Source organism: Callithrix jacchus, chromosome 19 (genome assembly GCF_049354715.1).
Source record: "Callithrix jacchus isolate 240 chromosome 19, calJac240_pri, whole genome shotgun sequence".
NCBI lineage: Eukaryota > Metazoa > Chordata > Mammalia > Primates > Cebidae > Callithrix > Callithrix jacchus.
Window position 1 is genome coordinate 27,667,030 of NC_133520.1, and position 26,706 is coordinate 27,693,735.

At 42.1% G+C, this 26,706-nt stretch overlaps 2 protein-coding genes across 5 annotated transcripts in view; one reads left to right on the top strand and one right to left on the bottom strand.

The window, feature by feature from the left end:
* Positions 1 to 2,750: 2,750 nt before the first annotated feature.
* On the bottom strand, positions 2,751 to 26,635 carry DDX59 (DEAD-box helicase 59). Of its 3 annotated transcripts, none has more exons than XM_002760625.7 (8): positions 26,483 to 26,635; positions 23,129 to 23,958; positions 21,758 to 21,925; positions 16,494 to 16,583; positions 8,002 to 8,253; positions 6,723 to 6,875; positions 6,088 to 6,216; positions 2,751 to 3,257 (listed from the first exon to the last, which is right to left on the bottom strand). In XM_002760625.7, exons 2-8 carry the CDS (start codon positions 23,933 to 23,935, stop codon positions 2,994 to 2,996), a joined length of 1,863 nt encoding a protein of 620 aa, XP_002760671.1. In that variant the 5' UTR covers positions 23,936 to 23,958; positions 26,483 to 26,635; the 3' UTR covers positions 2,751 to 2,993. The 3 variants fall into 3 exon arrangements, with proteins under 3 accessions (XP_002760671.1, XP_035136944.1, XP_008983615.1); XM_035281053.3 differs by lacking the exon at positions 26,483 to 26,635 and adding an exon at positions 26,281 to 26,420; XM_008985367.5 differs by lacking the exon at positions 8,002 to 8,253.
* Positions 26,367 to 26,706, top strand: part of CAMSAP2 (calmodulin regulated spectrin associated protein family member 2) — a 181,099-nt gene continuing 180,759 nt past the window's right edge. For both annotated transcript variants that reach the window (XM_078356781.1, XM_078356782.1), the window contains exon 1: positions 26,367 to 26,604. The gene's annotated coding sequence lies outside the window, so the exon portion shown is untranslated. The remainder of the gene's footprint in view (positions 26,605 to 26,706) is intronic.

Genomic DNA, 26,706 nt, shown 5'->3' on the forward strand with positions numbered 1-26,706 from the left:
AATACAAAATTAGCCAGGTGTGGTGGCGCATGCCTGTAATCCCAGCTACTCAGGAGGCTGAGGCGGGAGAATCACTTGAATCCAGGAGGTGGAGGTTGCAGTGAGCTGAGATTGCACCATTGCACTCCAGCCTAGGCAACAAGAGCAAAACTCCATCTCAAAAAATAAAAAACAAAAGTCACTGCTTAAGGTGTTTGATATATAAAAGATGTTTGCTTCAATCTGGCAATAAAGCAACCAATTCAGTTATTTTTATAATACAGTTACCATAAAACAAATGTTTGGGAGTGTATGTGGTTAGTTTTTTCAGCTAATTAAAAATCTAAACTGTATGCTAATTCTCACAAAAATCTATTATTTAAAATTTTATAATTTAGTACCTTAGTGTCCTTTCTTGGAAAGAATGGTTTCTTATTCAGAGAGTAGGTCCTTCTTTAGTACACATTTTTTCTTTCATGAACTAATGATAGGTGGTAGCTTTTAAAAAATAACAACTTTAGGCCGGCGCGGCAGCTCACGCCTGTAATCCCAGCATTTTGGGAGGCCAAGGCGGGTGGATAACGAGGTCAGGAGATCAAGACCATCCTGGCCAACATGGTGAAACCCTGTCTCTCTAAAAAAAAAAAAAAATTAAAAAAATTAAAATTAAAAAATAAAAATATAAAAAATTAAAAAATTAAACAAATAAAAATAAAAAAATAACATCTTTAATTGGGAAAAAATACCAGCAACACTGGGACCATTGTTTTAAAGAAGTTTAATGCTCTTGTCTGTAAAATACATAATTGAGGAAACCATGGCATTGCTGCATGTCAGACAACAGAAGAGCAGACGGGTGAGACAAGGAAGAAGTTGCCGAAGGAAAGATCTTAAGGAACGAGAAGCAGAAGTCAAGACTAGGCAGGAAGAACCAGTAAGAGGAGCCCGAAGCTTGTGTAGCAAGATGGAAGTAAGGGAAGGGCGCTGATAGCCGGCTTCTACTCTATGGGGTATTGGACATACGCAACTGCGCTTAATTCTCATAATGAGCCTGTGAATTAGAGGCTCTGTCCTCCATCTCTATCTCATCACCTGGCCTTAAGAAAGAGAAGGTTTCGAGAAGGGTAGTCCACGGTGACCAACGCAATAAAAGAGTTTAAAGTGAGAGCTGGCAGAACACATGGTTTAAGACAGTCAACAGAGACCACTGGAAGATACGTGTGTACAGTGGAGGGAACAGAAGCCAGACTGCCAGCAAATTAAGCAAACCAGTGAGGTTATATTATGGCTAATATTTTTTTCGCATTACTACAGTCTCTCAAATAATACTATTTTTGTTTAAATATAGTCTCCTTTCCGGAACTCTGGCAGGCAGAGGCAGGAGGATCATTTGAGGCTGGGAGTTTGAGACCAGCCTGAGCTACATAGTGAGACCTTGTCTCTTAAAAAATAAAAAGAAACTTGGTTGGGTGTGGTGGTGCATGCCTGTGGTCCTAGCTACTTGGGAGGCTGAGGCTGGAGGATTGCTGGAGCCTAGGAAGTTAAGGCTGCAGTGAGCTACGATCACACCACTACATTCCAGTATGGGGTGACAGGGCGAGATGCTGTCTCAAAAAAACCCAAAACCATATATCCAGTAAATGCTGTTTTTCTGACTATACCACTTTTATTTATATACAAGTTTGAGTCTAGTGAAAAACTGCCCTTTTTGCTAGTAATTATTATAAACACTTTTAAGGCATTTAGTACATACACTAAGCATTGTGCTAATGCTTCTTTCAGCCTCCCAATGCACTTTTGCTAATGCACCCTGGGACCTTATTAGTTGCCTTATCCTTGTTCCCTTGAAATCAAACATACCACTCAACAGCACATAGAAGCAGAGAGAGAGCCAGAATCCTGGGGGTTTATACACTTTGTGGAACTTCTGACTTTTTTCCTTTGGGTGGAGACAACACTTAGAAACTACCTATACAAGACCAACCTGGCCAACATGGTGAAAACCCAACTCTACTAAAAATACAAAAATTAGCTGGGCATGGTGGTGCCTGTTAGTCCCAGTACTTGGGAGGCTGAGGCAGGAGAAGCACTTGAACCTGCAAGGCGGAGATTGCAGTGAACCAAGATCCGGACACTGCACTCCAGCCTGGTGACAGGTGAGACTCCATCTCAAAAGACAAAACAAACAAACAAAAAAAAACTATTTATACAAGGACTCCTTAGTTGGCAAAATCTTGCCCATACCTGGAGAGGATGCTGAGTCTATAAAGCTTGTTTAAGTGTCTACATTTGTATAACATACTCTCTAAGCTTCCCAACTAATTTGAGGCTAACGTTTTTAAATAAGGAAAGTGTAGATGTATCAAAGTCAAGCACTGGAAGGAAGCACTCATCTTCACTTAAAACTACTAATTGAATTAGCAGGTCAACGTTCATTCAATACCACGACGACATTATTTTGATAAGCAGCCCATCTTAAATATTTTTTACAAAGCATTAACCAAGCTGAAAACAGAACTGAGAAAGTAGACATTTTATATTTATCTTTCAAAAGTGGTTCTGAAAATTTCTTCCAGTTTCTATCATTTACTTTTTTCCTGATTCTCATTTATTCAACAGTAATTCAAGGGCCAATGTGCCTGTGGCACTGTGTGGGTACTAAGCAAAAGGATCACTGATCCAAGGCAGAGTCTCTGCCGAGGTTTCTGGTTCCGACAGTGGCTCTGAGGACTATTTATTTAAAAAAAAAAAAAAAAAAAACTTCATCCAGAAGAGAAAAAAAATTATATTTTATTTAGTGATTCATTTTCTGTTGTTTTTAATTTATAAGAATTAAGAAGGGAAATAAATATAATATAGTTATATAAATTTTATTAAATTTAAAAAATCTTAAATATTTCTTACTTCATATACATTTCCATTTACACAAACATACAGTTTGTGTTACATACAGTAACAATTTACAGAAATTTCGCTGACTGTACACAATAAAAAAATTCAAGTGGCAGAGAAAATCATTTTTGAGAATTACTTTTATCATGTTTTCTGATAATATCCATAAGATTAGCTCCTGTAACCAGATCATTTTGTGTCTGTTTGTCTCTCTGTTGTTCCTTTCTCTTCTGGTCATGAAGGTATGGCGAATTTAATAACTGGGGGGGAAGAATAGATCCTGTGGGCTTTACTCGTTTTGCAATGTCCCAGAAGAGTCTTTTTGAATTATTATTGATGAAAGTAATCGCTGTTCCATTTTGACCTAATCTTCCTACTCTTCCAACCTGAAATGAAATGCAAAGAACATTTTCAAGATGTTCCTGAAAAAATCTTAGTGTCTTTTGAAAGAAAATGAATTTAGTATATATTCCCTAGAGAATAGGCTACTATTTAAAGTAGTACTGGCCAGGTGTGGTGGCTCCAGCCTGTAACCCCAGCACTTTGGGAGGCTGAGGTGGGCAGATTGCCTGCAGTCAGGAGTTCAAGACCAGTCTGGCCAACATGGTGAAACCCAGTTTCTACTGAAAATATAAAAATTAGCTGGGCGTGGTGGTACACACCTGTAATCCCAGTTACTTAGGAGGCTGAGGCAAGACAATTGCTTGAATCTGGGAGGTGGAGGTTGCAATGAGCTGAGATCGCACCACTACACTTTCAGCCTGGGTGACAGAGTGAGACTCCATCTCAAAAAAAGAAAATCAGCCAGGCATGGTAGCGTTCTCCTGTAATTCCAACTACCTGGGAGGCTGAGGCAGGGGAATTGCTTAAACCAGGGAAATGGAGATTGCAGTGAACTGAGATCGCACCACTGGACTCCAGCCTGAGCAACAGTGAGACTCTGTCTCAAAAACAACAACAAAAAGAAAACATGTCCACACAAAAACTTGCACATGAATGTTCATAGCAGCCAAAATGTAGAAACAACCGAAATGTCTTGCAACTGATGAATAGATAAGCAAAGGTGGTATAACTATACAATGAAATATTAGTTGGCAATTTGAAAAAATGAAGTGCCGACACATACTGTAATATGAATGAACCTTAAAGACATCATGCTAAGTAAAACAATCAAGCCCCCTGGAATACTTAATTCCCTGATGTGCAGGTCAATGTGGTGGTACCAAAATAAATAAAGGGAAGTAGTGCTGTATTATTAAGTAAAAATAAAGATGACAATGCACCAAAGGCATTAACATCGTTTCAGTGGGTGATTCTAGTAAATGTGGCATTCAGAGGTGATGGTGAGAACACTACAGATGGGCTTTACTTTGAAGAGCTTGCAAGCGATGCTCGAGAAGGAGGACACGTAGCAGTCAGTGAGATAATGTGGCGCTGAGAGAAGGCTCTATTTCTGCCAGAAAGAGAAGCTATTGTTACCTTTGGCAGCAAAGAAAAGAAAGGACACTTTCAAAAGTGAAAGACTAGAACAAATAAGGATATGAAGAGGAGATGAAGACAAGATTCCTTAAAAAAATACTTTAAAGGATCAATTTTTATTTTGGCCAGATATATCAACGTAAAATGATCTTTTTAAACAAAACTTTTTTTATGATTAGAAAAGCTCACTGATTATATCCTCACTGAAGAAAATAAGAAAATATGAAAAATAAACCAAAAATTTACTACTTAAAATTTTTTTAACTAACACTTTTGGTTACTTACTTCTAGGTTTTCTTCTTCTTCTTTTTTTTTTTTATGAACTCTAGGCATACTTTTAAAAACAAAATTTAGATTTCTCTTTATTTTTGAGATGGAGTCTTGCTCTGTCACCCAGGCTGGAGTGTAATGGCACGATCTCTGCTCACTGCAACCTCCACCTCCTGAGTTCAAGTGATTCTCCTACCTCAGACTCCCGAATAGCTGGGATTACAGGTGTGTGCCACCACGCCCAGCTAATTTTTGGTATTTTTTGGTAGAGATGAGGTTTCACCATGTTGGCCAGGCTGGTCTCGAACTCCTGACCTTGTGATCCGCCCGCCTCAGCCTCTCAAAGTGCTGGGATTACAGGCATAAGCCATGGTACCCGGCCCAAAATTTTGTTTTTATACACATATACCTTTTATAAACAAAATTTAGTTTAATACGTATATATCTTAAAAGCAGGCCAGGCATGGTGGCTCCTGCCTGTAATTCCAGCACTTTGGGAAGTCCATGCAGAAGGATCACTTGAGGTCAGGAGTTTGAGCCTAGCCTGGCCAACATGGAATTAGCCAGGTGTGGTGGTGGGCACCACACCTAATCCTAGTTACTTGGGAGGCTGAGGCACAAGGATCCCTTGAACCTGAGAGGCATAGGTTGCAGTAAGCCGAGATCATACCACTGCACTCCAGCTTGGATGACAGAAGAAAAAAAAATCTTAAAAGCAAAAATATACACAGTTTTATACACTGCTTTTTTTGGGTGGGGGAGGGGGGGATGAAGTCTCTCTCTGTCACCCAGGCTAGAAGTGATCTCGGCTCACTGCAACCTCTGCCTCCTGGGTTCAAGCCATTATTCTCTTGCCTCAGCCTCCTGAGCAGCTGAGATTACAGGCTCCCGCCACCACGCCCAGCTAATTGTTTTGTATTTTTAGTAGAGGTGGGTTTTCACATGTTGGCCAGGCTGGTCTGGAACTCCTGACCTCAAGTGATCCATCTGCTATGAGTGACCCAGCTGCCTTGGCCTCCCAAAGTGCTGGGGTTACATGTGTGAGCCACTGCCTTGGCCGATACTTTTCTTTTTTTGAGAGGTAGTTTTGCTCTTGTTGCCCAGGCTGGAGTGTTATGGTGTAATCTCAGCTCAGTGTGATCTTGGCTCACTGCAACCGCCGCCTCTCAGGTTAAAGCGATTCTCCTGTCTCAGCCTCCAGAGTAGCTTGGATTACAGGCATGCATCACCACGCCTGGCTAATTTTCTATTTTTAGTAGACAGGGTTCTTCCATGTTGGTCAGGCTGGTCTCGAACTCCTGACCTCAGGTGATCCGCCCACATCGGCCTCCCAAAGTGCTGGGATTACAGGCATGAGCCACCACGTCCGGCCTCCAATACTGCTTTTTCAAACTTAATATCATATTGACAATGCCTTACCCAATAAAACTCATGAACAAAATGGTAGTAAAATATAAAGCTCCTTACCTGATGGACATACTCATCCATACTTGAAGGCATATCAAAATTGACAACCAGCCTGACACTGATCAAGTCTAGGCCTCGTCCCAAGACTCCTGTGCTCACTACAACTTCAAAGTCTCCTTCCAGTAATCCCTTTCCAAAAAAGCAACAAAATTTATTATTCAGAATTTATTTTGTGTGGTTTTGTGTAATTCTGATAGCTTTTCTTTTTTCAATGCTTACATTTCAATATTTTCGTTGCCGTATCTTTTCAATAAGTAAAGGTCATAGTATACCTGAAAAATGCATGTATCTAAAATTCTCCCCAATTCCCACGGAATTTACTTTATTAACTTATTCAGGCAAACCTTTTCCAAAGGTGAATTACTGCCCTACCCTACTCCAAACTGACCTGATTTCAGAAATGCTAAGTTCTGAATTAGTAATCTATTTAGTATGTATTCCCTAGAGAACAGGCTATTGCTCCCCAAACACAAAGCCTGAGCAAGAAACATGAACTTCATGGTAACTGCTTGTTTGGCAGTCTTGTAATCAATAAAAAAGGGTCTGCTATAAAAACCAGCTGTAATATGGTATCTCTTGAAAATGAGGCAGAACAGATTTATAGAAAACAGAATATACAGTGTTGGCTGCCAAACCTTCAATATGTTTTTCCTTTCTATTTGCGACTTCTCCGAATGTATCGATATGCTTTTCAGCCCTGTGATTTTCTGAACAGCTTCACTCAACAAATCTGCTCCTAGTTTGCAGTCCACGAATACTAACACTGGAGGCTTGAAGAGTTTCTTATCCTGAAAAATTAAAGACATATATCAACAATTATTCATATAACATAATTTAAAATGGGAAGTTTCTCTGAAAGATTACCACAAGCTAGTTATCAATAGGTTTATAAATATTGTTAAGAAGGAAAAAAGGCATATTGTTAAGGTAAGTTTTATTTAAAATATGCACAGACAGAAGCCAGTCTACTGCTCCTCGTATTTTTCTCCATCACTTAATACTGCAAGAGTAATTCAAATATTTTAAGTGTGATTAATGTAGTTCTACATGCTCCTTTTTTTTGTTCTTTTTCCTACTACAAGTAGGCGTAGAAATATGTGCTGCTAATAAGTCAATACCACCCATTGTTTATTAAATTAAACAGTATTTAACTTAATACTGTTTATAAGTAACTATGCTTGTACATGTCCCCCACTTAACAAATTTCTGTTTATACTAGTAATAGTTAAAACAATTTCTCAAGGACAGACTAGCCAAGAAATACCTTGCCCCTACCTTATATATAAATCTTCTAAAATATTTTAAAAGAAAAACATTCTTTAGGAATCATCTTGAGGCTGGGTATGGTGACTCACCCCTGTAATCCCAGCATTTTGGGAAACCAAGGCGGGCAGATCACGAGGTCAGGGGATCGAGACCTGCCTGGCCAATATGGTGAAACTCCGTCTCTACTAAAAATACAACACTTAGCTGGGCATAGTGGCGCATGACTGTAATCCCAGCTACTAGGGAGGTTGAGACCTGGCGCCGTGGCGGGCACCTCTAATCCCAGCTACTCCGAGGCTGAAGCAGGAGAATCACTTGAACCAGGGAGTTGGAGGTTGCAGTGAGCCGAGATTGTGCCACTGAACTCCAACCTGGCAACAGAGTGAGACTCCATCTCAAAAAAAGGAATAATCTTGGCACTTAAATATATTTCTGTCATAAGAAAAAGAAAACCCAACCCTGTATTTATCCAACATGTTTTCCCAAATAGCTATTTGATTCCCATAGAATTCTAAGGTAGGTAAAGCAATTTATTAGTGAATACCTATATCAAATCCCCTAAAAGCTGCATCTAAAAATCATTCTCTTAAAAACTGTGAAAAATGCAAACATAATCCATAAAACATGGTTAACTGCTTTACTACTCACATTTAAAATTTCAAATAATTTTTTCTTTTTGGCTGGGTCTTCTACCCACAAAATAATCTGACGCACATTGGCACAAGGCAGGTTCTCTTCTCCAGTGATAATTCTCACAGGATTATGCAGAAGCTGGCTTGCTAGTTGTTCTATGCTAGTTGGAATTGTGGCTGAAACCAAAATGGTCTGACAATCATTAGGAATGTTTTCCAAAATGTCAAGTACTTGTTGTTGAAAGCCCATCTTTAACATGGTATCAGCCTAAAATAAAATTGTATTAAAGTTAGCCTTGCTTGACATTAAAACCCAGAACCACCCCAAAAAAAGACTGATTAACAACATAAAAAATTAAAAATTCCTAAATAGAAAACTACACCACAATGTCAAGAGAACTAAAAAATATACATTTATACAAAATTATACACCGTGCAACTAAATGTCTACAATGATATACAAAGATTATTACTGGCATTATTAATGGTAGCAAAAAACTATACACATTCTAAACATTTATCAGTAGGGGATTTGTTAAATTATGGTAGATCCATATGACACTATGCTGTCAAGAAAAATGATCAGAAAGCTCTTTATTAAATAATGAATGATTGCTAGGTGAAAAAAAAGCAAAGTAGATAATACTATGTGTAACAAGATACGTATTTATGCTACAAAATATTATTATTATTATTATTTATTTATTTTTGAGATGGAGTTTCACTCTTGTTACCCAGGCTGGAATGCAATGGTGCGATCTTGGCTCACCGCAACCTCCGCCTCCTGGGTTCAAGCAATTCTCCTGCCTCAGCCTCCTGAGTGGCTGGGACTACAGGCACGCGCCATCATGCCCAGCTAATTTTTGTATTTTTAGTAGAGACGGGGTTTCACCATGTTGACCAGGATGGTCTCGATCTCTTGACCTCGTGATCCACCCGCCTTGGCCTCCCAAAGTGCTGGGATTATAGGTGTGAGCCACCGCGCCCGGCTATGCTACAAAATATTATGTGTATACACTCAAGACACTTAATTGCTAACACCGAGGAGAGGGCTGGAAGGCTGACAGGGAGGGAATTCCACTTTGTTTTAGTTTTTTGCTAAGTTTTTTTTTTTTAACCATGAACACAGATATTTGTAATATTATTTTAAATAAAAATTTAATGTCAGGGGCTGCTATGATCTGAACTGTGGTGATCCCCCTAAATTCATATGTTGAAATCTAACCCAAATGTACTCGAAACAAGAGGGGAAGCCTTTGGAGGGTGACTAAGTCATGAGGACTCCACCCTTATGAATGGAATTAGTGCCCTTCTAAAGAGGCTGGATGGAGCTCCGTGTGAGGATGCAGCAAGAGGACACCATCTTTGAGGCAGAGAGCAAGCCCTCACCAGACTGAACCAAGGTTAGCGCTTTGATCCTGGACTTCCCAGCCTCAATACCTGTGAGAAAAAGTTTCTGCTGTTTATAAATACCCAGTCTAAGGTATTTTGTTATAGCACCAGGAATGGACTAAGACAGAGGCTTTCACTTCTGTCTGTTCTTCCATACTGCTGGTTTCTTACAACAATGAATTACCAAGCAAACGGAAAAATTTTTTAAAGTTAGTGCTGCCATAAAAAAAAAAAAAAAAAAGATTAAGGCTATCTTGTGTTTCAAATACAATCCAGATGTCTATAATTTGGGAACAATTAGATATTTAATTCTTTTTTCTCCCCTTCTGGTCCCTGATTGAGGATAATTATTTTAAACTATGAAGGCATTGTGGGTGTTTGAGACAGGGTCTTGCTTTGTTGCACAGGCTGGAGTGCAGTGACATGACCCTAGCTTGCTGGAACCTTAAACTCCTGGGCTCAAGAGATCCTCCAGCTTCAGCCTCCTAAGCTAGGACTATAGGCACAAGCCAGGGCATCCAGCTCAGCTGTATTTTTAAGTGCCCACTATTGTGCTGTGATTCATATTAAAATCTGAATATTCATTTTAATATTATTCAGTGGAGAAAAATATTGTCACCCAGGTTGGAGTGCAGTGGTGCCATCTTGGCTTACTCTGCAACCTCCTGGGCTCAAGTGAGCTTTTCACCTCAGCTTCTCAAACAGCTGGGACTACAAGTATGTGCTACCATACCTAGCTAATCTAGTTTTGTATTTTTAGTAGAGATGGGGTTTTGCTATGTTGCCCAGGCTCCTCCCCCATTTTCTAACATATCTTTAATGTGCACAAATTATTCAACAGATGTTATTCAAAATGCAGAGTGGGCCATAAAAAGCATTTTTTTTTTTTTTTTTTTTTTTGAGACAGGGTCTTGCTCTATCCCTAGGCTGGAGTGCAGTGGTGCAATCATGGCTCACTACAACTTCTGCCTCCTGGGCTCAAGCAGTCCTCCTGAATAGCTGGGCCCACAGTCACATGCCACCATGCCTGGCTAAGTTTTGGTATTTTTGTAGAGATCGCCTTTCCCTGTATTGGCCAGGCTGATCTTGAACTCCTGGCCTCAAGCAATCCTCCTGCCTCAACCCCCAAAGTGCTGGTATTACAGGCATGAGCCCATGCACCCGGACATCCCCTCTCCTGATTTTTCTCCTTCATTAGCTACTCTAAGACTCCCTTCTCTTCTCTCAATCCCCATACACTGGGAAGCCCCATGGGCTGGGTCACAGGTTTCTTCCTTCCCCATCTGTGCTCTCTCCTCAGATAAGATCAACAAATGCCACGGCTCTGAATACCATGCATGCATCAAAGACTCCCCAAATCATATCTCAGGCCACATCTCCTTCCCCGAACGCAAGTGGTAGAAACTATCTGCCGACTTAGCATCTCCACTTGGTTACAACAGGCCCCTCAAATTCAACACATTCAAAACAGAAGTTTCTATTTCCTTCCTGCCAAACCCACTCCTACCCCAGAACACATCCCAGGAAACAGCACCACCAGAAACTCGTATTTCATTTCTTCTCTTCACCACCCACACTGACTCCATTAACCATCCTGCCAACCCACTAGCTCACCCCAGAGCTGGTCACTTCTCCCAGCTCATACTCGCAAGACTGCTTGCAATCCTGTCACCCCCATCCCATAACCAATTCTTCTAAAATATATATTTACATTTACATATATTTACATTTATATTGACGTATAAATTCCAGACACATTCTTCTAAAATATAAATCACCTCTTCTGCTTAAACCCTCCAATGGTTTTCCATCACACTTAGAATAAAATCCAACTTCTAACCATGGCCAAAAAGTCTTACAAGTTCTCATCTTTGTCCACTTCTCTGACCTCATCTCCTAGCACTCTCCCCTCACTGCCTGTGACTCTGACACACCAGCCATCTTTCTATTCCCAAATACCTCCCAATTGCTCCCCTGTTGGCACCTGGCTAAGAGTCTTCCCTCCAGATGGATCTCTGCATGACTGGCTCCTCTCATTCCGGTCTTAGCATAAATGTCACCATCTCAGAGCGCTCTCCCTGACTACCAATCTAAGGTAACCCCAGGGGTTGCCACTGCCATATTGCCTTGTGTAAGTCCATTTATCACAGCTCCACGAGACAGCTCATGTGTCTCATTTTCCATTATTCTCAAAACCAAGAAGTGTCAGCACATGAAAACCCCTAACAATGTATTCTGTAAATAAACTGACACTTACTAATTCTAGGCACTGAATAAGCACCTACCTATATGTCAGGCAACTTAACTAGTCAGTGATTCCCAAACCACTCTGAAGATAAGAATCACCTCGCGGGGGAAACAAGGATCACCTGGAATGAGTTTTTAACGATTCCTGGCTCCAACTCAGAACTACTGAATCAGAATATCCAAGTGAGAGGTCTGGTCTTGTCTTATGTTCAGTGAGCAAGTCAGGTGACTCTTATCATTAAGGAAACTTGAGCAAACATTGCGCTAAGAGAAAATTTTAAAAATCTATGCACAGTTCAACAGAGCAGAGAGAAGAAAAAGGCCTAAAATCTGACGGGGAGTGAGGGATTTCAGAGTTACAGATAAAGAAGGAAGAGCAGGGAGAAAGGATGGGAGAGAATTCCAGGCCAAAGGACAGGTTTGACAGGACTCACAGAGGGTCACAGAGCAGATAATTTCAAAGGAATTATCTGAGTTTTCATCTCTGATTATTTTTGGATCTTCAGCCTCCTCTTGAAACACTGCTTCTCTCTTCTTCAAGGATATTATCCATTCTCAGTTCCTCTCTGGTGTCTCAAGTGGCTTTTTTACTGACTCATCTTCAAACTCCACAAGCCAGGCCCCTAGCCCCAGTCCCTGCCTCTGTTTCTGCTCACTTCTAACTTTCCTCCCTTAGAGAAACCATACGTTTCATAGATTCGAATGCCTCTTTTATTTTTTAAATTTCCTCGGCAGCCTCCTGAGCCAGAGTATTTGAGATCTTCAAAATACTACCCCTTAGTTCATCATTCGCAGGAAATTCACCATGTCTAAAGCCAAACTCAATCATTATTACCAAGATCAGATTTGCCCACTTGTCCTGTTAAAGGCACAACTGTAATTGATGGAGTGACCTCTGTTGCCTTCCTCTTCCTCTCTCGTCCTCAGGCATCAGAAGACTCATGAGTGATTCCTCTATTGTGACCCTCAGATTTGGCCTGTGACTCCTACTGCCTCCACCCTGGGAGCTGTCACCCCTGTCTGGATTGCTGGCTCTTCTGTCTCAGATTCTTTCATTTCTCCTGTTCTGAGCAGCATGGTAATCTCCTAAACCACTACTCGGCAATTTAGAAAGCCTCACTGTCTCCCACATCAAATCCAGATTCCTCTGCCTTCCTGCAAGGCCCTCTATAATTTGGCCCCACCCTAGCAACTCCATTTTACTTCCTATTATTTCTCAGAAGAATTCTTCAAGCTGGTGGTCTCTTCCCTGGCCCCTGTACACATGCACCTGGACTTTCTGACTCTGCTTATGTCAGTCCCTTCACTTGGAATAGGAGTATCTGATACATCCTCTTATTTTCTAAACCTTCTTCCATCTTTTGAGGCCCAGGTCAAATCCCATTACCTCCAAGAAGCCATTTTTTTGCAGTGCCAATACATTTACTCTCATTTCTCCTTTTGACCTTATTTCTCCTGAACAATTAGCATATCATACACAGTCCAATTTATTTATTTTTGAGATGGAATTTTGCTCTTGTTGCCGAGGCTGGAGCACAAATGGCACAATCTCAGCTCACTGCAGCCTCCACCTCCTGGGTTCAAGTGATTCTCCTGCCTCAGCCTCCCAAGTAGCTGGGATTATAGGCATGCACCACCATGCCCGGCTAATTTTGTATTTTTTAGTAGAGACGGGGTTTCTCCATGTTGGTTGGGCTGGTCTCAAACTCCCAGTCTCAGGTGATCCCCCTGCCTCGGCCTCCCAAAGTGCCAGGATTACAGGCGCGAGCCACCGTGCCCAGCCACACAGTCTCATTTTTTCACTAGTATCTTCCATGAGCCATTGGCAAACTACAGCTCTGGGGACAAATTTAGACCTTTACCTGTTTTTAAAAATAGTATTTTATGGGAACCCCATCACACCCATTCATTTTCATAGCATCTACACTTGTACTGAGTAGTTCCAACAGAGACTATACAGCCCCCAAAGCCTCAGATATTTACCATCTTGTCCTTTACAGAAAATATTTGCCATTCCCTGGCCTACATCATGTCAGTACTTTTGTATCTCCGTACACATGATAGTGTTCTTGCCTTTACTTCGGTATATGTGTCTTTTCTCTCCAACAAGATTTCAGCACCTTGTAGGGTTGAATGGTATTCAAAACTGCTCTGTGATCCCATCCAAACTTATCCAGAACTGATCAATTCTTACCTAAATAAAGCTTCTGTACTGACTGCAGTTTCAGTATATAACTAATTATGTGGTTTACCCGCTCATTTCCCCTCTAGATCACACAGAAACCATATTCCTTAAATGCCAATGAGCTGGGACAGAGGCTGCATAAGATGGGGAGAACTTAAGAACTTAAGAACACGGGGCTTATCAACAAACGGAAGCCTAGTCACGCTCAGGGTAACAGTATGTCAAATGATAATCAGATGCATTGAGTCAGTTCTACAGGCGCTTGATAAATGTTTGCTGAATGAACACTTCCCTTGTCCCATAATGGTGAGCATAGCACTAAAGTGCCTCGTGAAGCCCTGTTAGCAGAAGAAAATGAAAATGCTGAAAAGAGAAGTGAGGATCAGGCCAGGTGCAGTGGCTCACACCTATAATCCCAGCACTTTGGAGGCCAAGGCAGGAGGATCACTTGAGCCCAGGAATTCAAGACCAGGCTGGGCAACATGGCAAGACCCTGTCTCAAAATAAATAAACAAACAAACAAACAGAGACGTGAGGATGAATGGAACCTAACCTGATAATCCACATAAGAATTACTTCTCAGGCCAGATGCAGTGGCTCACGCCTGTAATCCTACCACTTTGGGAGGCTGAGGTGAGCAGATCACTTGAGGCCAGGAGTTTCAGACTAGCCTGGCCAACATGGTGAAACCCCATCTCTACTAAAAATACAAAAAAATTAGCTGGGCATGGTGGTGCGTGCCTGTAATCCCAGCTACTCAGGAGGCTGAGGCAGGAGAATTGCCTGAACCCAGGAGGCGGAGGTTGCTGTGAGCCGAGATCGTGCCATTGCACTCCATCCTGGTTAACAAGAGCAAAACTCTGTCTCAAAAAAAAAAAAAATTAGCCAGGCATGGTGGTGCATGCCTGTAATCCCAGCTACTCAGGAGGCTGAAGCACAAGAATGGCTTGAGTCTAGGAGGTGGAGATTGCAGTGAGCTGAGATCATGCCATTGCACTCCAGCAGGGGTAACAGAAAAACTCTCTAAAAAAAATTTCTTCTCTGGCTCACAAGATGGGGAGAACTTAAGAACATGGGGCTTATCAACAAAGAGAAGCCTAGTCATGTTCAGGGTGACAGTATGTCTAATGATAATCAGATGCAATAAGTCAGTTCTACCAAATGGCCATGCTAGAAAAATGCTGTATTAGCAGGACTCTTCATTCTGTAAGACGTTTTTGGCTGGATGTGGTGGCTCACGCCTAGAACTTTGGGAGGCCAAGAAGGGTGGATCACCTGAGGTCAGGAGTTTGAGACCTGGTAAAACCCTATCTCTACTAAAAATACAAAAAGAAATTAGCCGGGCATGGTGGTAGGAGCCTGTAATCCCAGCTACTCAGGAGGCTGAGGCAGGAGAATCACTTGAACCCAGGAGGTGGAGGCTGCAGTGAGTCTAGATCGCACCACTGGACTCCAGCCTGGGCAACAGAGCTGGACACTGTCTCAAAAGAAAAAAAAGACATTTTTACCACCATTCTTCATCTTTACCATAGCTCTAGAAGATTCACCAGCTTGCCTAAGATCTCATGGGAGGTGGAGTAAATGTTAAAATCTTGGTCTTGTGGGTATTGGCTACGTGTTCTATCCTACTGCTACTTAATGGGGCCAACGGAAGACAGGCTGAGACACTATCACTGGTCAGCACCTAGCACCCCGCATTTGTGATCACTGGCCAACGGAAGGCAGGCTGAGATACTATCACTGGTCAGCACCTAGCACCCTGCATTTGTGATCACTGCTGGGTAATGTCAGGCCTCTGCTCTGTCACTGCTGGTGAGACATGTGGGAAGATGCGTGCACCCCGCAGGCAGAAATGGCACATGCCTAGGGTGGGCTGGCACATGGTTCTGTGTCCCCATGGTGGAATATCACCAAGCAAGAACACTTTAACTTCATCTTGATAGGCAGGCCAAAAGTATAAAAATACCTCTATAGTATATGTAACATAGAAAGTCAGAACCACAGATGCTTATGTCCACACAGGAAAAAAAAAAGTTTTAAAGGCCATCCATTGGGCATGGTGGCTCATGCCTCTAATCCCAGTACTTTGGGAGGCCAAGGCGAGAGGATCCCTTGAGCCCAGGAGTTCAAGACTAATCAGCCTGGACAACATAGTGGGACTCCATCTCTACAAAAAACAAATTAGCCAGGCATGGTGATGTGTGTGCCTGTAGTTCCACCTACTCAGGAGGCTGAGATGGGAGGATCACTTGAGTGTGGGAGGTTGAGGCTGCAGTGAACTGTTTCCATCACTGCATTCCAGCTTGGGTGACCTGAGTGACGGAGCAAGACCCTGTCTTATTACTTGCCACTGACTATTTTTGCAAACAAATGATAGAAAACATCACATTTAAAAAAACAAAACAAAAAACTTGCCATTGAGAATAGAGTACCTATTGAATTTGTGTATTCTGTCAGTTAGGAGAAGACGGCTCTGGTTTAATTTTAGTGTAGTGCACCTTACATTAGCTTCAGCGCTACACAGGAACCAGCTGAAGAACCACTGCTGCAAATTTTTTAAAGTCCCTGAGGTGTTGTTTTTAGAGAGAAAATGTCCTGAATATACAATGAAATTATGTAACTATCATAATTTTATTATAAATCAAATAAAATCATGTAACCGTTTTTTAGACACCACTACTTACTTCATCCACTACCACAATCTTTATACCACAGAGTTCTACAGAGCTCTGCTTCATTATGTCCAGAAGTCGCCCAGGGGTTGCTATGATAACCTGAATAGAAGAGAAAAAGCAAATTTTAAAAATCATTCATTCCATATTGATTGAGCAACTAATATGTGCCAGGTGCCATGTTAAGCACTCAGAATTCAGTGATGACTATGCCGGACATAGTCCCTGCTCTCATGACACTTGTAATATAAAGGACGAAACATAAAACAAGGAAGTGCTCATGAGATAAATACTCTGTCATGAATGGAGGGGCGTGTCCATCCAGTCCTGCCCAACACACAGGTCAAACCTAAAGGATTCGTGGGTGTGAGCAAGGTGAGGAGTGATTAAGGAGAGAGAAAAGCATCAACGACAGTCCTGAGGCTCGAAATGGTAAAGGGGTGGGGAGAATGGGACAGGCTGAGGCTTGAAACAAGGCAGGGACCAGGAAGGGCCTTATAGGCAGTTTGACTGCATGGTTCTGTAAACGAGTGAAAATTCTGTACCATCTTTGGGCTTTTTATTTCATTTTTAAATTAAGAGGTTGGGCAAAGTAATTTCTAAGGTTGCTTAAGGCTCCTTAACAACTTTATAATATATTAGTGGCTAATAATGAGGGCTTTTTTTTTTTTTTTTGATACAATCTTGCTCTATCATCATAAGGGAGTGCAGTGGTGCAATCATGGTTCACTGCAGCCTTAACTTCCCAGGCTCAAGGGGTCCTCCTGCCTCAGCCTCCCAAATAACTGGGACTACAGGTGCATGCCACCACACCTGGCTAATTTTTTTGAAATAGAGTCTTGCTCTGTCACCCAGGCTGGAATGCAAATGGTGCCACCTGGGCTCACCACAACCTCCACCCCCAGGGTTCAAGTGATTCTCCTGTCTCAGCCTCCCAAGTAGCTGGAATTACAGGCATGCACCACTACGCTTGGCTAATTTAGTATTTTTAGTAGAGACAGGGTTTCACTATGTTGGCCAGGCCTGACCTCATGATCCGCCCGCCTCCTAAAGTGCTGGGATTACAGGCATGAGCTACCGCACCCAGACAATTTTTTGATTTGTTTTTCATAGAGACAAGGTCTCTATATTGCCCAGACTAGTCTCAAACTCCTGGGTTCAAGCAATCCTCATGCCTTGGCCTCCCAAAGATTACAGGCATTAGCCACTACACTCAGCTCATTTTTACCTTTTTTTAAACAATAAGGAAAAAATGCTTTAATACCAATCACATCTCCCCTGTACTTCTATGCTACTGTTGGCCAGTATTTAACTTACTTCTTTCTTTCTCTCTCTCTCTCTTTCTTCACCTCCCCCCCGCCACAGCCCTTTCTTTCTTTTTGAGATGAAGTCTCACTCTGTTGCCAGGCTGGAGTGCAGTGGCACAGTCTCAGCTAACTACAACCTCTGACTCCTGGGTTCAAGTGATTCTCTTGTCTCGCCTCCCAAGTAGCTGGGACTACAGGCATGTGCCACCATACCCAGCTAATTTTCATATTTTTAGTAGAGATGGGGTTTTACCATGTTGGCCAGGATGGTCTTGATCTCTTGACCTCGTGATCTGCCCACCTTGGCCTCCCAAAGCGCTGGGATTACAGGTGTGAGCCTGGCCTATTTATTTTTGAGACAGAGTTTCACTCTTGTTGCCCAGGCTGGAGTGCAATGTCTCGATCTCACTGTAACTTCCACCCACGGATTCAGGCTGAATCTCCTGCCTCAGCCTCCTGAGTAGCTGGGATTAAAAGCATGTGCCACCACGCCTGACTAATTTTGTATTTTTAGTAGATATGGAGTTTCTCCACGGTGGTCAGGCTGGTCTCGAACTCCCAACCTCAGGTGATCCACCCACCTCAGACTCCCAAAGTGCTGGAGTTACAGGGTGAGCCACTTCTGCCTGGCCTATTTTATTTTTAAACCCACAGGTTGTTCATAATGATTACTGTTTCATTCAATGTTAGATCCTGAGATTTACACACATGCTCACTGTTTTCCTTTCCCACCATTATTTCTTCCATCCCACACCTTCCTTCCTGGCATGATCTTTATCTGTAGACTATCATAGTTTTAAAGTTCTCTTATATGTATGTTGGCAATAACTTTCTCAGTTTTATTTGAAAAGCTTTTCACTTTGCCCTTGCTCTTGAAAGGCAGCTGTGCTGAAGAGACAGAGGTTTTCGTTCATTCTTTTTTCTCAGAGGGCATATGAGATGAGCTCAGGCTGGTGAGAGGGGTGGGAGGGTCAGGTGGGGCAAGGAGGAGCCTCCACAAAAAGGCAACCCTGCATTGGGTGCTGCAGCCTGAGGGGCTGAGAGTGCAGGTGGAGTCTGGTGAGGAAGGCAACGCTGTGGGAGGGGCGGTGCTGATGGTGAGAGGTGAGCTGCATAGAGGAGGATTGGTCAAATAAATAAATACCTAAAGGAAAATGCGTGGCAGGTTTCTGTCAGTTACAAATATGAATGAATCCTGTTGTATTGAATTGGAATTGGAAGTATCAACATGAACTCATGGTCTCATGGTTTCTAACAAATATAGACACAGAAAAACACACACTTAGATATACAGCTGACCCTTGAACAACATGGATTTCAATGGTGTGAGTCCACTGATACATATAAATTTCAACCAAATACAGACCAAAAATACTCGGGTTCAGCAAGGCCAACTGCAGGATTCAAGTATGCAAAGATTTTGGTACATACGCAGGTGATCCTGGAACCAGTCCCTGACAGACGCCGCGGGATGACTGTATTCCCTACCTCTATCCACCGGGAGGTCCTAAGCAGTGATAGTCCAGCAGCAATAAACATGCACAGCCCAGGTCTTTCTTTTTAAATACTATCCTCTATTAAAAGAAACCAGGGCTCCTTGGAGAAGGCATGATTCCAGGGCTGGGGCAGGGAAAGAAAAATGTAAGCATGGAACATCTTCTTTTCATGGAAAGGAAGGAAGACTCAATGATGGAGATACGAACAAAGAACACAGAAACCAACTGGAGCCAGGCATGGTGGCTCACACCTGTAATCCAAGCACTTTGGAGGCCAAGGTGGGCAGATCACCTGAGGTCTGGAGTGCAAGACCAGCCTGACCAACATGGTGAAACCCCGTCTTAAAATAAATAAATAAATAAAAAGAAACCAACTGGAAAATGCTTCCACTGGCCAGATGGAGATCAACTGGAATATCAAAACAAATAATGATAATAGCAGATTGAAACCTCTGAATAACAGGAAGCTGTGAGTCCATACAGATGTAAATACATATATAAAGAAATTTAAAGTGTGAAGACTGAGAAATTTACATTTCAAAGTACATCTCAAAGTACTCAGCACAAAATACTTACTAAACACAAAGGGGGAAAAAAAATAAACTTTACAATTACTTTACAGATCGTATGACCAAGAAAAGGACATACTGATAACCGTGCAACCTAAAAGGATGCAATGAAAAACACAAAGCATCTCTTCTGTGATATCCCTGTCAAAGACATGCAACTTGAATCTAATCAATTCAGGGATGTGCTTCAAAGTAAATGGCCTGTAAACCTTCCAAGTGCCAAGATTAGGGCCGGGCCTGGTGGCTCACACCTGTAATCCCAGCACTTTGGGAGGCCGAGGCAGGCGGATCACGAGGTCAGGAGATCAAGACCGTCCTGGCCAAAATGATGAAATCCCACCTCTACTAAAAACACAAAAATTAGCTGGGTGTGGTGGCACATGACTGTAGTCCCAGCTACTCAGGAGGCTGAGGCAGAAGAATCACTTGAACCTGGGAGGTGGTGGTTGCAGTGCGCTGAGGTTGTGCCGTTTGCACTCCAGCCTGGGCAACAAGAGCAAAACTTGGACCCCCCCGCCCCCCACAAAAAATGTGTGAAAACACTGCGCCCAATCATATGTGTTCCTACTAAATGTTGCAAGCTGGAAACTAACACCGACATATTAACATATTTTTTAAGAATCAGAATGCAAGCTTAGTTTAAAAGCTGTTAGAAGTTTGCATCTACTTATCCACTTAAATTATAATGTTAACCATTGTTTGCAACAAAAATAAATTTAATGCAGAGGTTGATATGAGACTGTAGTCAAACTCCATTAACCCAACTTCAAATTTGATGACCATCAAAAATACTTGTATTATTTACTTCATAAATACATATTGCTGAAGTTCTAATTTGGCAGTAATATCATCTTTATCTGTTTTATATACTGGAGGTCCACCTTTAAAAATCATTGATCCAATAACCCATTAATTATCAACCCGTAATGTCTTAAAACATTTTACAGGCTTTAAATCTGTCGGATCCTACCTGGATGTTTCATATAAACAAATAAATAAATCTGTCAGATACATCTGATTTGACCTTCAAAAGATTCCAACATGAAAGGCTGATATTCACCCATAGAAGCTGTCAAATACTGCAGCAGGAGCTTCATCCCAGCTGGTACTGCTGCCCAGAGTGCCCTTTCCCTGAGTCCCCTCTCCCAACTCCCTGCCAATCCAGCTCCTCCCCTGGGTCTCCAGAGCCTCCCTGCCACCCCAGTTAACTAAATAGTTAATGCTCAGAAGACCAAAGGGCCTCGAGGCCCAGCTCCTGCACTAAAGCTGCAGTCTACTTTGATTGGTCAACATCTGTGCCAAATCTTCCATTAAACATTTTTATTTCAAAGGCAGGTATCTTCAGCCACCCATTCAAACTCAAGAAAACTGAAGGCCCCAGAAGTGAAGCAAGTTTCTCTATGGCCATACAGCTACCAAGTTCCAAAGCTAGAATAAGACCACATTGCTTTTACATACTTTTACATGTCATAAAATACAGACTATGCCTAACAGCATGGCTAAGGAAGGAGTAAAGTCGGGTAAATTAAGGTTTCAATTTTGGCAACTACTATTTATTGGCTATAGATCCCTCAATAAACCCCATCTTTCTGAGATTCAACTTCTCGACTATAAAACATGGGCTAGGGATATGTCAACCCACCTTCAGAAGTAAATGTGATGCTTGAATGAGATAATGTGTGTGAGAACATTCAACAGCCTTTGGCATATAACAGGCACTCAATAAATTGTGTTTCTTTCCTTTCCTAAATAAAACAAACTTAAAAAAAAAACCTAAGGCTTATTTAGTAAGAATTTAAAGACTCTCTAAAATCTTTTAAAGGTTCTTCAAGGGGGAAAAAACCCACTAGTTCCAGTACTGCTTACAAAACTTTTCAAAGACATTGTATCAAATCAGTGCTTACCTTAACATGTTGCTGCAGACGGTAAAGCTGTGGCGGTAAGGGTAAGCCCCCTACAAGAAGCACCGTTTTCATGCGTGGCAGGCCACTCATCAATTCTTTAGCTTGTCTCTCTATCTGAATGGCTAACTCTCTGGTTGGTGTAAGAATGAGTGCAGATGGAGTTTTCCTCTGCAAAGATGTGAAAAACAACTTTAAAAATACCAGCAATTAATTCCTGCCAATATGAACTAAATCTTCACAAGGATTTCAGGAACATGGCCCTTTTAAAGCATTCCCAACTGGATATGAGTCCTCCTGCCTTCTGCTTACTGCAGATTTTTTTCCTCTAAAACCATCATAAATTAAACCCATTTCTTACATAACACAGAATATAATGAAAGATCAAAATTGGAGCTGGGGAGAGGCATCCACAGTAAGCAAGGTAAGAAAACTGAAGCTTTGCTCCTAGTTAACTGGACCCTGTAATCTGCAGTCATCCTCCTCTAAACAGAGAACCCAGCAGTCACCATGCGGATCTGGTCCAAGCTGGCATGCTACCCTTGGTTTTCCCACTTGGCTCTCTCGCAGATTCACTTCTTTCTTTGTCCATAGAACTTACATATATACCCACATCCTATTTCGGGCTTTATGGCTCTATTTTGGTCTTGAGCATGTGTGACCTGTATTTTAAACAATCTAGTGCTTTCTTTTCCCCTCACATTATCTTCTACTACTCTTTAGTTTTCCAAATTTTTCTCCTTTATCTTTCCTCTCTTTGCTCACATTTTTCACTCACTTCCCTTCCTGCCACACTTCATACTTCAGAAGCTCACCAGTCCCTGGCAAATAGTAATTACTCAACATGTTTGTTAAACTAATTATATGTGAAAGTGCTTTATACACTAAACTAACAAGTAAGGTATGGTAGTGATTATTTTAAGATGAACCATAGATCACAGTTAAGAGTCTATGTTGAAACCCTACGGCGTGCTTCAACCTCAGTATAAATCAATTTCTTCAAAACACAAAATCCAAGGAGGCTAAACTGACACACAAATGGCAGCTCGTCTGGTCAGCTGGATTTTTTTCCCCTCAAATCCAAAGTTCATTCATTTAATAGAAAAACTATTAAAAGGAAAATGTTTGGGAAGAAAGCAAGTTTTTAGATCCTCCATAATGAGATCTCTGGTTCAACATAACACAAGAAAAATTCCCTGAAATTATGTTTTCATACAAACTACTATCAGAAGCAAAATCACTAAAGGCACTAGTGACTACAGTTCCAAATATGTAGTTTTAGCCTGCAATTTTAATATAGTTAAGAATGAAACTTGGTAAACCCCTCATTTGTTTCCAAGAATAATACCCGTGAACTCTGTCACTAATACTTACCTCGAATAAAGCTCGCATGATAACAGGAAGAAGAAAAGCAGCTGTTTTTCCTGAGCCAGTATCTGCACTGGCCAGAATGTCTCTTCCCAGAAGTCCCACAGGAATCATCTGCATTTGGATGGGGGTGGGCACCTCATAGCCTGATTTCTTCAAGTTGTGATTTAAGACCTCAGGGAAACCACAATGTTCAAAGTCAATAATGGGCCTAGTGACTTCTTGCCCTTGAACTAAAATTCCCAGCTGCTGTTTAAGATTTTCGATCTGGTCTTCTTGAAGGTTCAAAATAAAGGGGTGCTCTTTATACACATAGGAAGCATTCAGTGGAGACTCTGGCTCAGAATCAGCCTTCTGTGGATTGCTGAGTTTTGATTTCTCTTCCTTTTCCTTAACTTGCAGAAGATGTTTTGCTTTACACTCCAAGCTACACACATCTTCATCTGTCTTGTCACAGATATACTCTCCGTAACGACCACAGACAACACAGACGGGTTCCCCCGCTTCTGGCCAGCGCTGTGTTTTGGAAAATGACTTAACCGGCTCTTCAGAAGGATGGCTGTCCTTCACACCCTGCTCAGGATCTACAGAATGAACCTCTGCCAGCTGGCCACCTGGGCTGGGGAGAAGGCAGGATTCACTGCTGTGCCTGTCTGGTATTGTGGCTGCCTCTGTAACTAAAGCATCAGTGGGAACATCTCTGCTTTTGTCCAGCTGAAGGTCTTCTGCGTCTGGTTTAATTCTCTTAGCCACACAACTTTTGCCATCATCATTAGCATTCCTCTTGATTTTTAGAGATCTTGGAACAAACATTCTTCAATATTCTGTTAGGGAAACTATACAACGAGATTTATTTTACCATGAATAAAGTTCACATATAAAGTATCATATGATTAACAGCCAGTCACGGTGGCTCACACCTGTAACCCCAACACTTTGGGAGGCCAAGACGGGCAGCAGATCACTTGAGGTCAGGAGTTTGAGACCAGCCTGGCCAACATGCTGAAACCCCATCTCTACTAAATATTCAAAAATTAGCTGTACGTGGAGGCACCCACTTGTAATCCCAGCTACTCAGGAGGCTGAGGCAGGAAAATCACCTGAACCAGGGAGGCAGAGGTTGCAGTGAGCCGAGATCATGCCCCTGCACTCCAGCCTGGGATTCTGTCTCAAAAAATGAAAAATATAAAAATAAAAATAAAGTACCTTGTGATTGTCATAGAATCAGCCTAGTGTCCTGGGGCTAGCTATGCCTGAAATGAATAGTGAGGACATTATGACATTCTGTATATCAAGCTTTTCTTACATTCACCAGATTCCACTGATGACAAGATGTAGTCTTCTTCCTCACACATGGCAGTGTTGAAACACTGCACACTGCTCAACATATCCTTGTATACATGGTCTATTTCTGTTTACTCAATATTTGCACTTTGAGGTATCAGATATTATAGAAATTCTGGGGTAAATCCTATTATAGCATCAAAAAAGAAAACAGGAACCCCAGAACCTAAAGTACAATAAAAAAAAAAGGAAAGAAAACAGGAGGGATACTTCACAATTAGAATCTTTAAAATCAAAACCACAAATCATAGAGAAAATGTTATTCTCATGTAAGTAACACTTAGTGTTTATTATGTGCCAAGCACAACAGTTCATCTAATCTTTACAACCACCATGTCAATTGGTTAGCATTACCTAATATATATGCACAGATATTTTATCGTTATGCCATACTATGTGTATTACAGACTAATATACACAGTATAGCATAATGAAAAAACAATATAGTAATATACATAACAATGAAAAAACGTGTGTGTGTGTCTGTATAACACACATTATATACCCTCAGAAGAAACTGAGCCACCTAGAAATTAAGTGGTTTGTCCAAGCTCAAATAATTCTTAAATGTTACAGCCCTGGCACTCTGGCTCCAGAGCATAAGCTCTCAACCATTTGAGGACTAAGCTCTAATTTTTTAATCTTTCCCAAATTCCTGTCTAAGGGGTCTGGAGAGTCAGGTCTTACAAACCATACATTCTCATTAGCTGGGTATATTTAACCCTGTACATTTTGACTTACTTTCCAATCTCACTCTGACATGACGAGGAAGAAAATCAAAATGTTTTACCCCAAAATATATGTCCTTGTCATACCTTAAAACTGCCCTGCAAAGTCTCTTGCGGGGGGGGAAAAAAATCCATATTTTATAGAGAATTCCCTTCCCCCTTTGTCTTCCTTCCTTCCTTCCCAGATCCAGGAGTTAACCAACTAAGAGCCAGGCACCCTTTAAAGTCCAATATAAAACAATTTACAACCTGCTCTCTCTAAAGTCTGCTATCTAAGAGCTTCCTCTGCACAGTAAAACTTGGTTTCCACAATCCTTTATCTTTAACCTGAACATTCCTTTTTATAGATTCCAGATCTTCAGATAACCTCAACCAATTGTCAACCAGATAATGTTTACATTTACCCATAGCCTGGAAGCCCTGGGCTGAGTTGTCCTGCCCTTCTAAACCGTACTAATGTATTTTTTTTCTTTTTTTCCCTTAATATCAGTAATACTAAAATAACCAATGTATTTCTTAAATGTATTTGACTGATGTCTCATGCCTTCCTAAAATATATAAACCAAGTTGTACCCCAACCGCCTTGGGCACATGTTCTCAGGACATCCTGAGGCCATGGTCACTTGTATTTGAATCAAATAAATCTCTTCAAATATTTTTAGAGTTTGACTCTTTCCATCAACACCTATTTACACTAAAACATGTCTTTGCAAAATTACAGTGATTGGGAAGACTTTTAACCTAATCTGGGGACTATCAAATATACTAATACATATTTTTCTTAAAAAAATTATTTCTTTAAATTGCCAGATTCCAATTTCCAGAAAAATTCCCACAGAAATGCAACCGAGGGTCTAGACTATCCTGTCTCAGAAAATGTACAGGGTGGCGGGCGGGACAGGGATGGCTCTGTGTGAGCTGGAAAGAGCTTGGAACTCAAAGTCTGCCAATGGCGAAAGGGAACGGGCTCCTGCTGGGCGGGCGGCGGCGCGGCCTCCAATTGTCGCCAACGCCCCCCGCACCCCCGCACAACGGCGGACCCTCCCCTTGGGCGTTGCCTTCCACCCACGCCCGGCGGCACCGCACCCCGAGGCGCCTGCAAGTCACAGAGCTGCTAGGAGACGGGCGGGGCGCCGGGTTCCGGGTAGAGGCCCGTTGACTAGGAGAACTGCAAGGATGGGAGGGGGGCCGCGCAGGGGCATCCGTCAAGCCGCCGCGGCCTAGCGCCCCGGGGCCCGGGGGAGGGGCTGCAGGACAGCCAGGGGCCCGAGCTCCGGGGCACGCTCACCCGCGCAGGCCTGAGGCCGCGTCCGCTCCCGCTCGGGGCCAGCTCCCTCTTCCAGGCTCCAGCCCAGGTTTCCGGTAGACAAGCCCCGACCTGCTTGTTCGGACTGCGGCCCTGGACGGCTGGTACGGAGCTGAGCGCCTGATCCACTTCTCCGGGTTTTGGGAGAGGGCCGCAGCACGTCTTCCGGGCGGTGGGGAGGCGGGGCGCCCGTAGAGGCGGAGCTC

What these genes read in the sequence shown, in the direction of transcription:
- DDX59 (XM_002760625.7), bottom strand. Translation starts at nt 23,935, where the DNA reads ATGTTTGTTCCAAGATCTCTAAAAATCAAGAGGAATGCTAATGATGAT. An exon ending in AATTATTTGAAATTTTAAAT is followed by an intron (nt 6,876 to 8,001) that starts GTGAGTAGTAAA and finishes TTAATTTTTCAG; the next exon opens with GATAAGAAACTCTTCAAGCC. An exon ending in AAAGGAAAAACATATTGAAG is followed by an intron (nt 6,217 to 6,722) that starts GTTTGGCAGCCA and finishes TTTTTTGGAAAG; the next exon opens with GGATTACTGGAAGGAGACTT.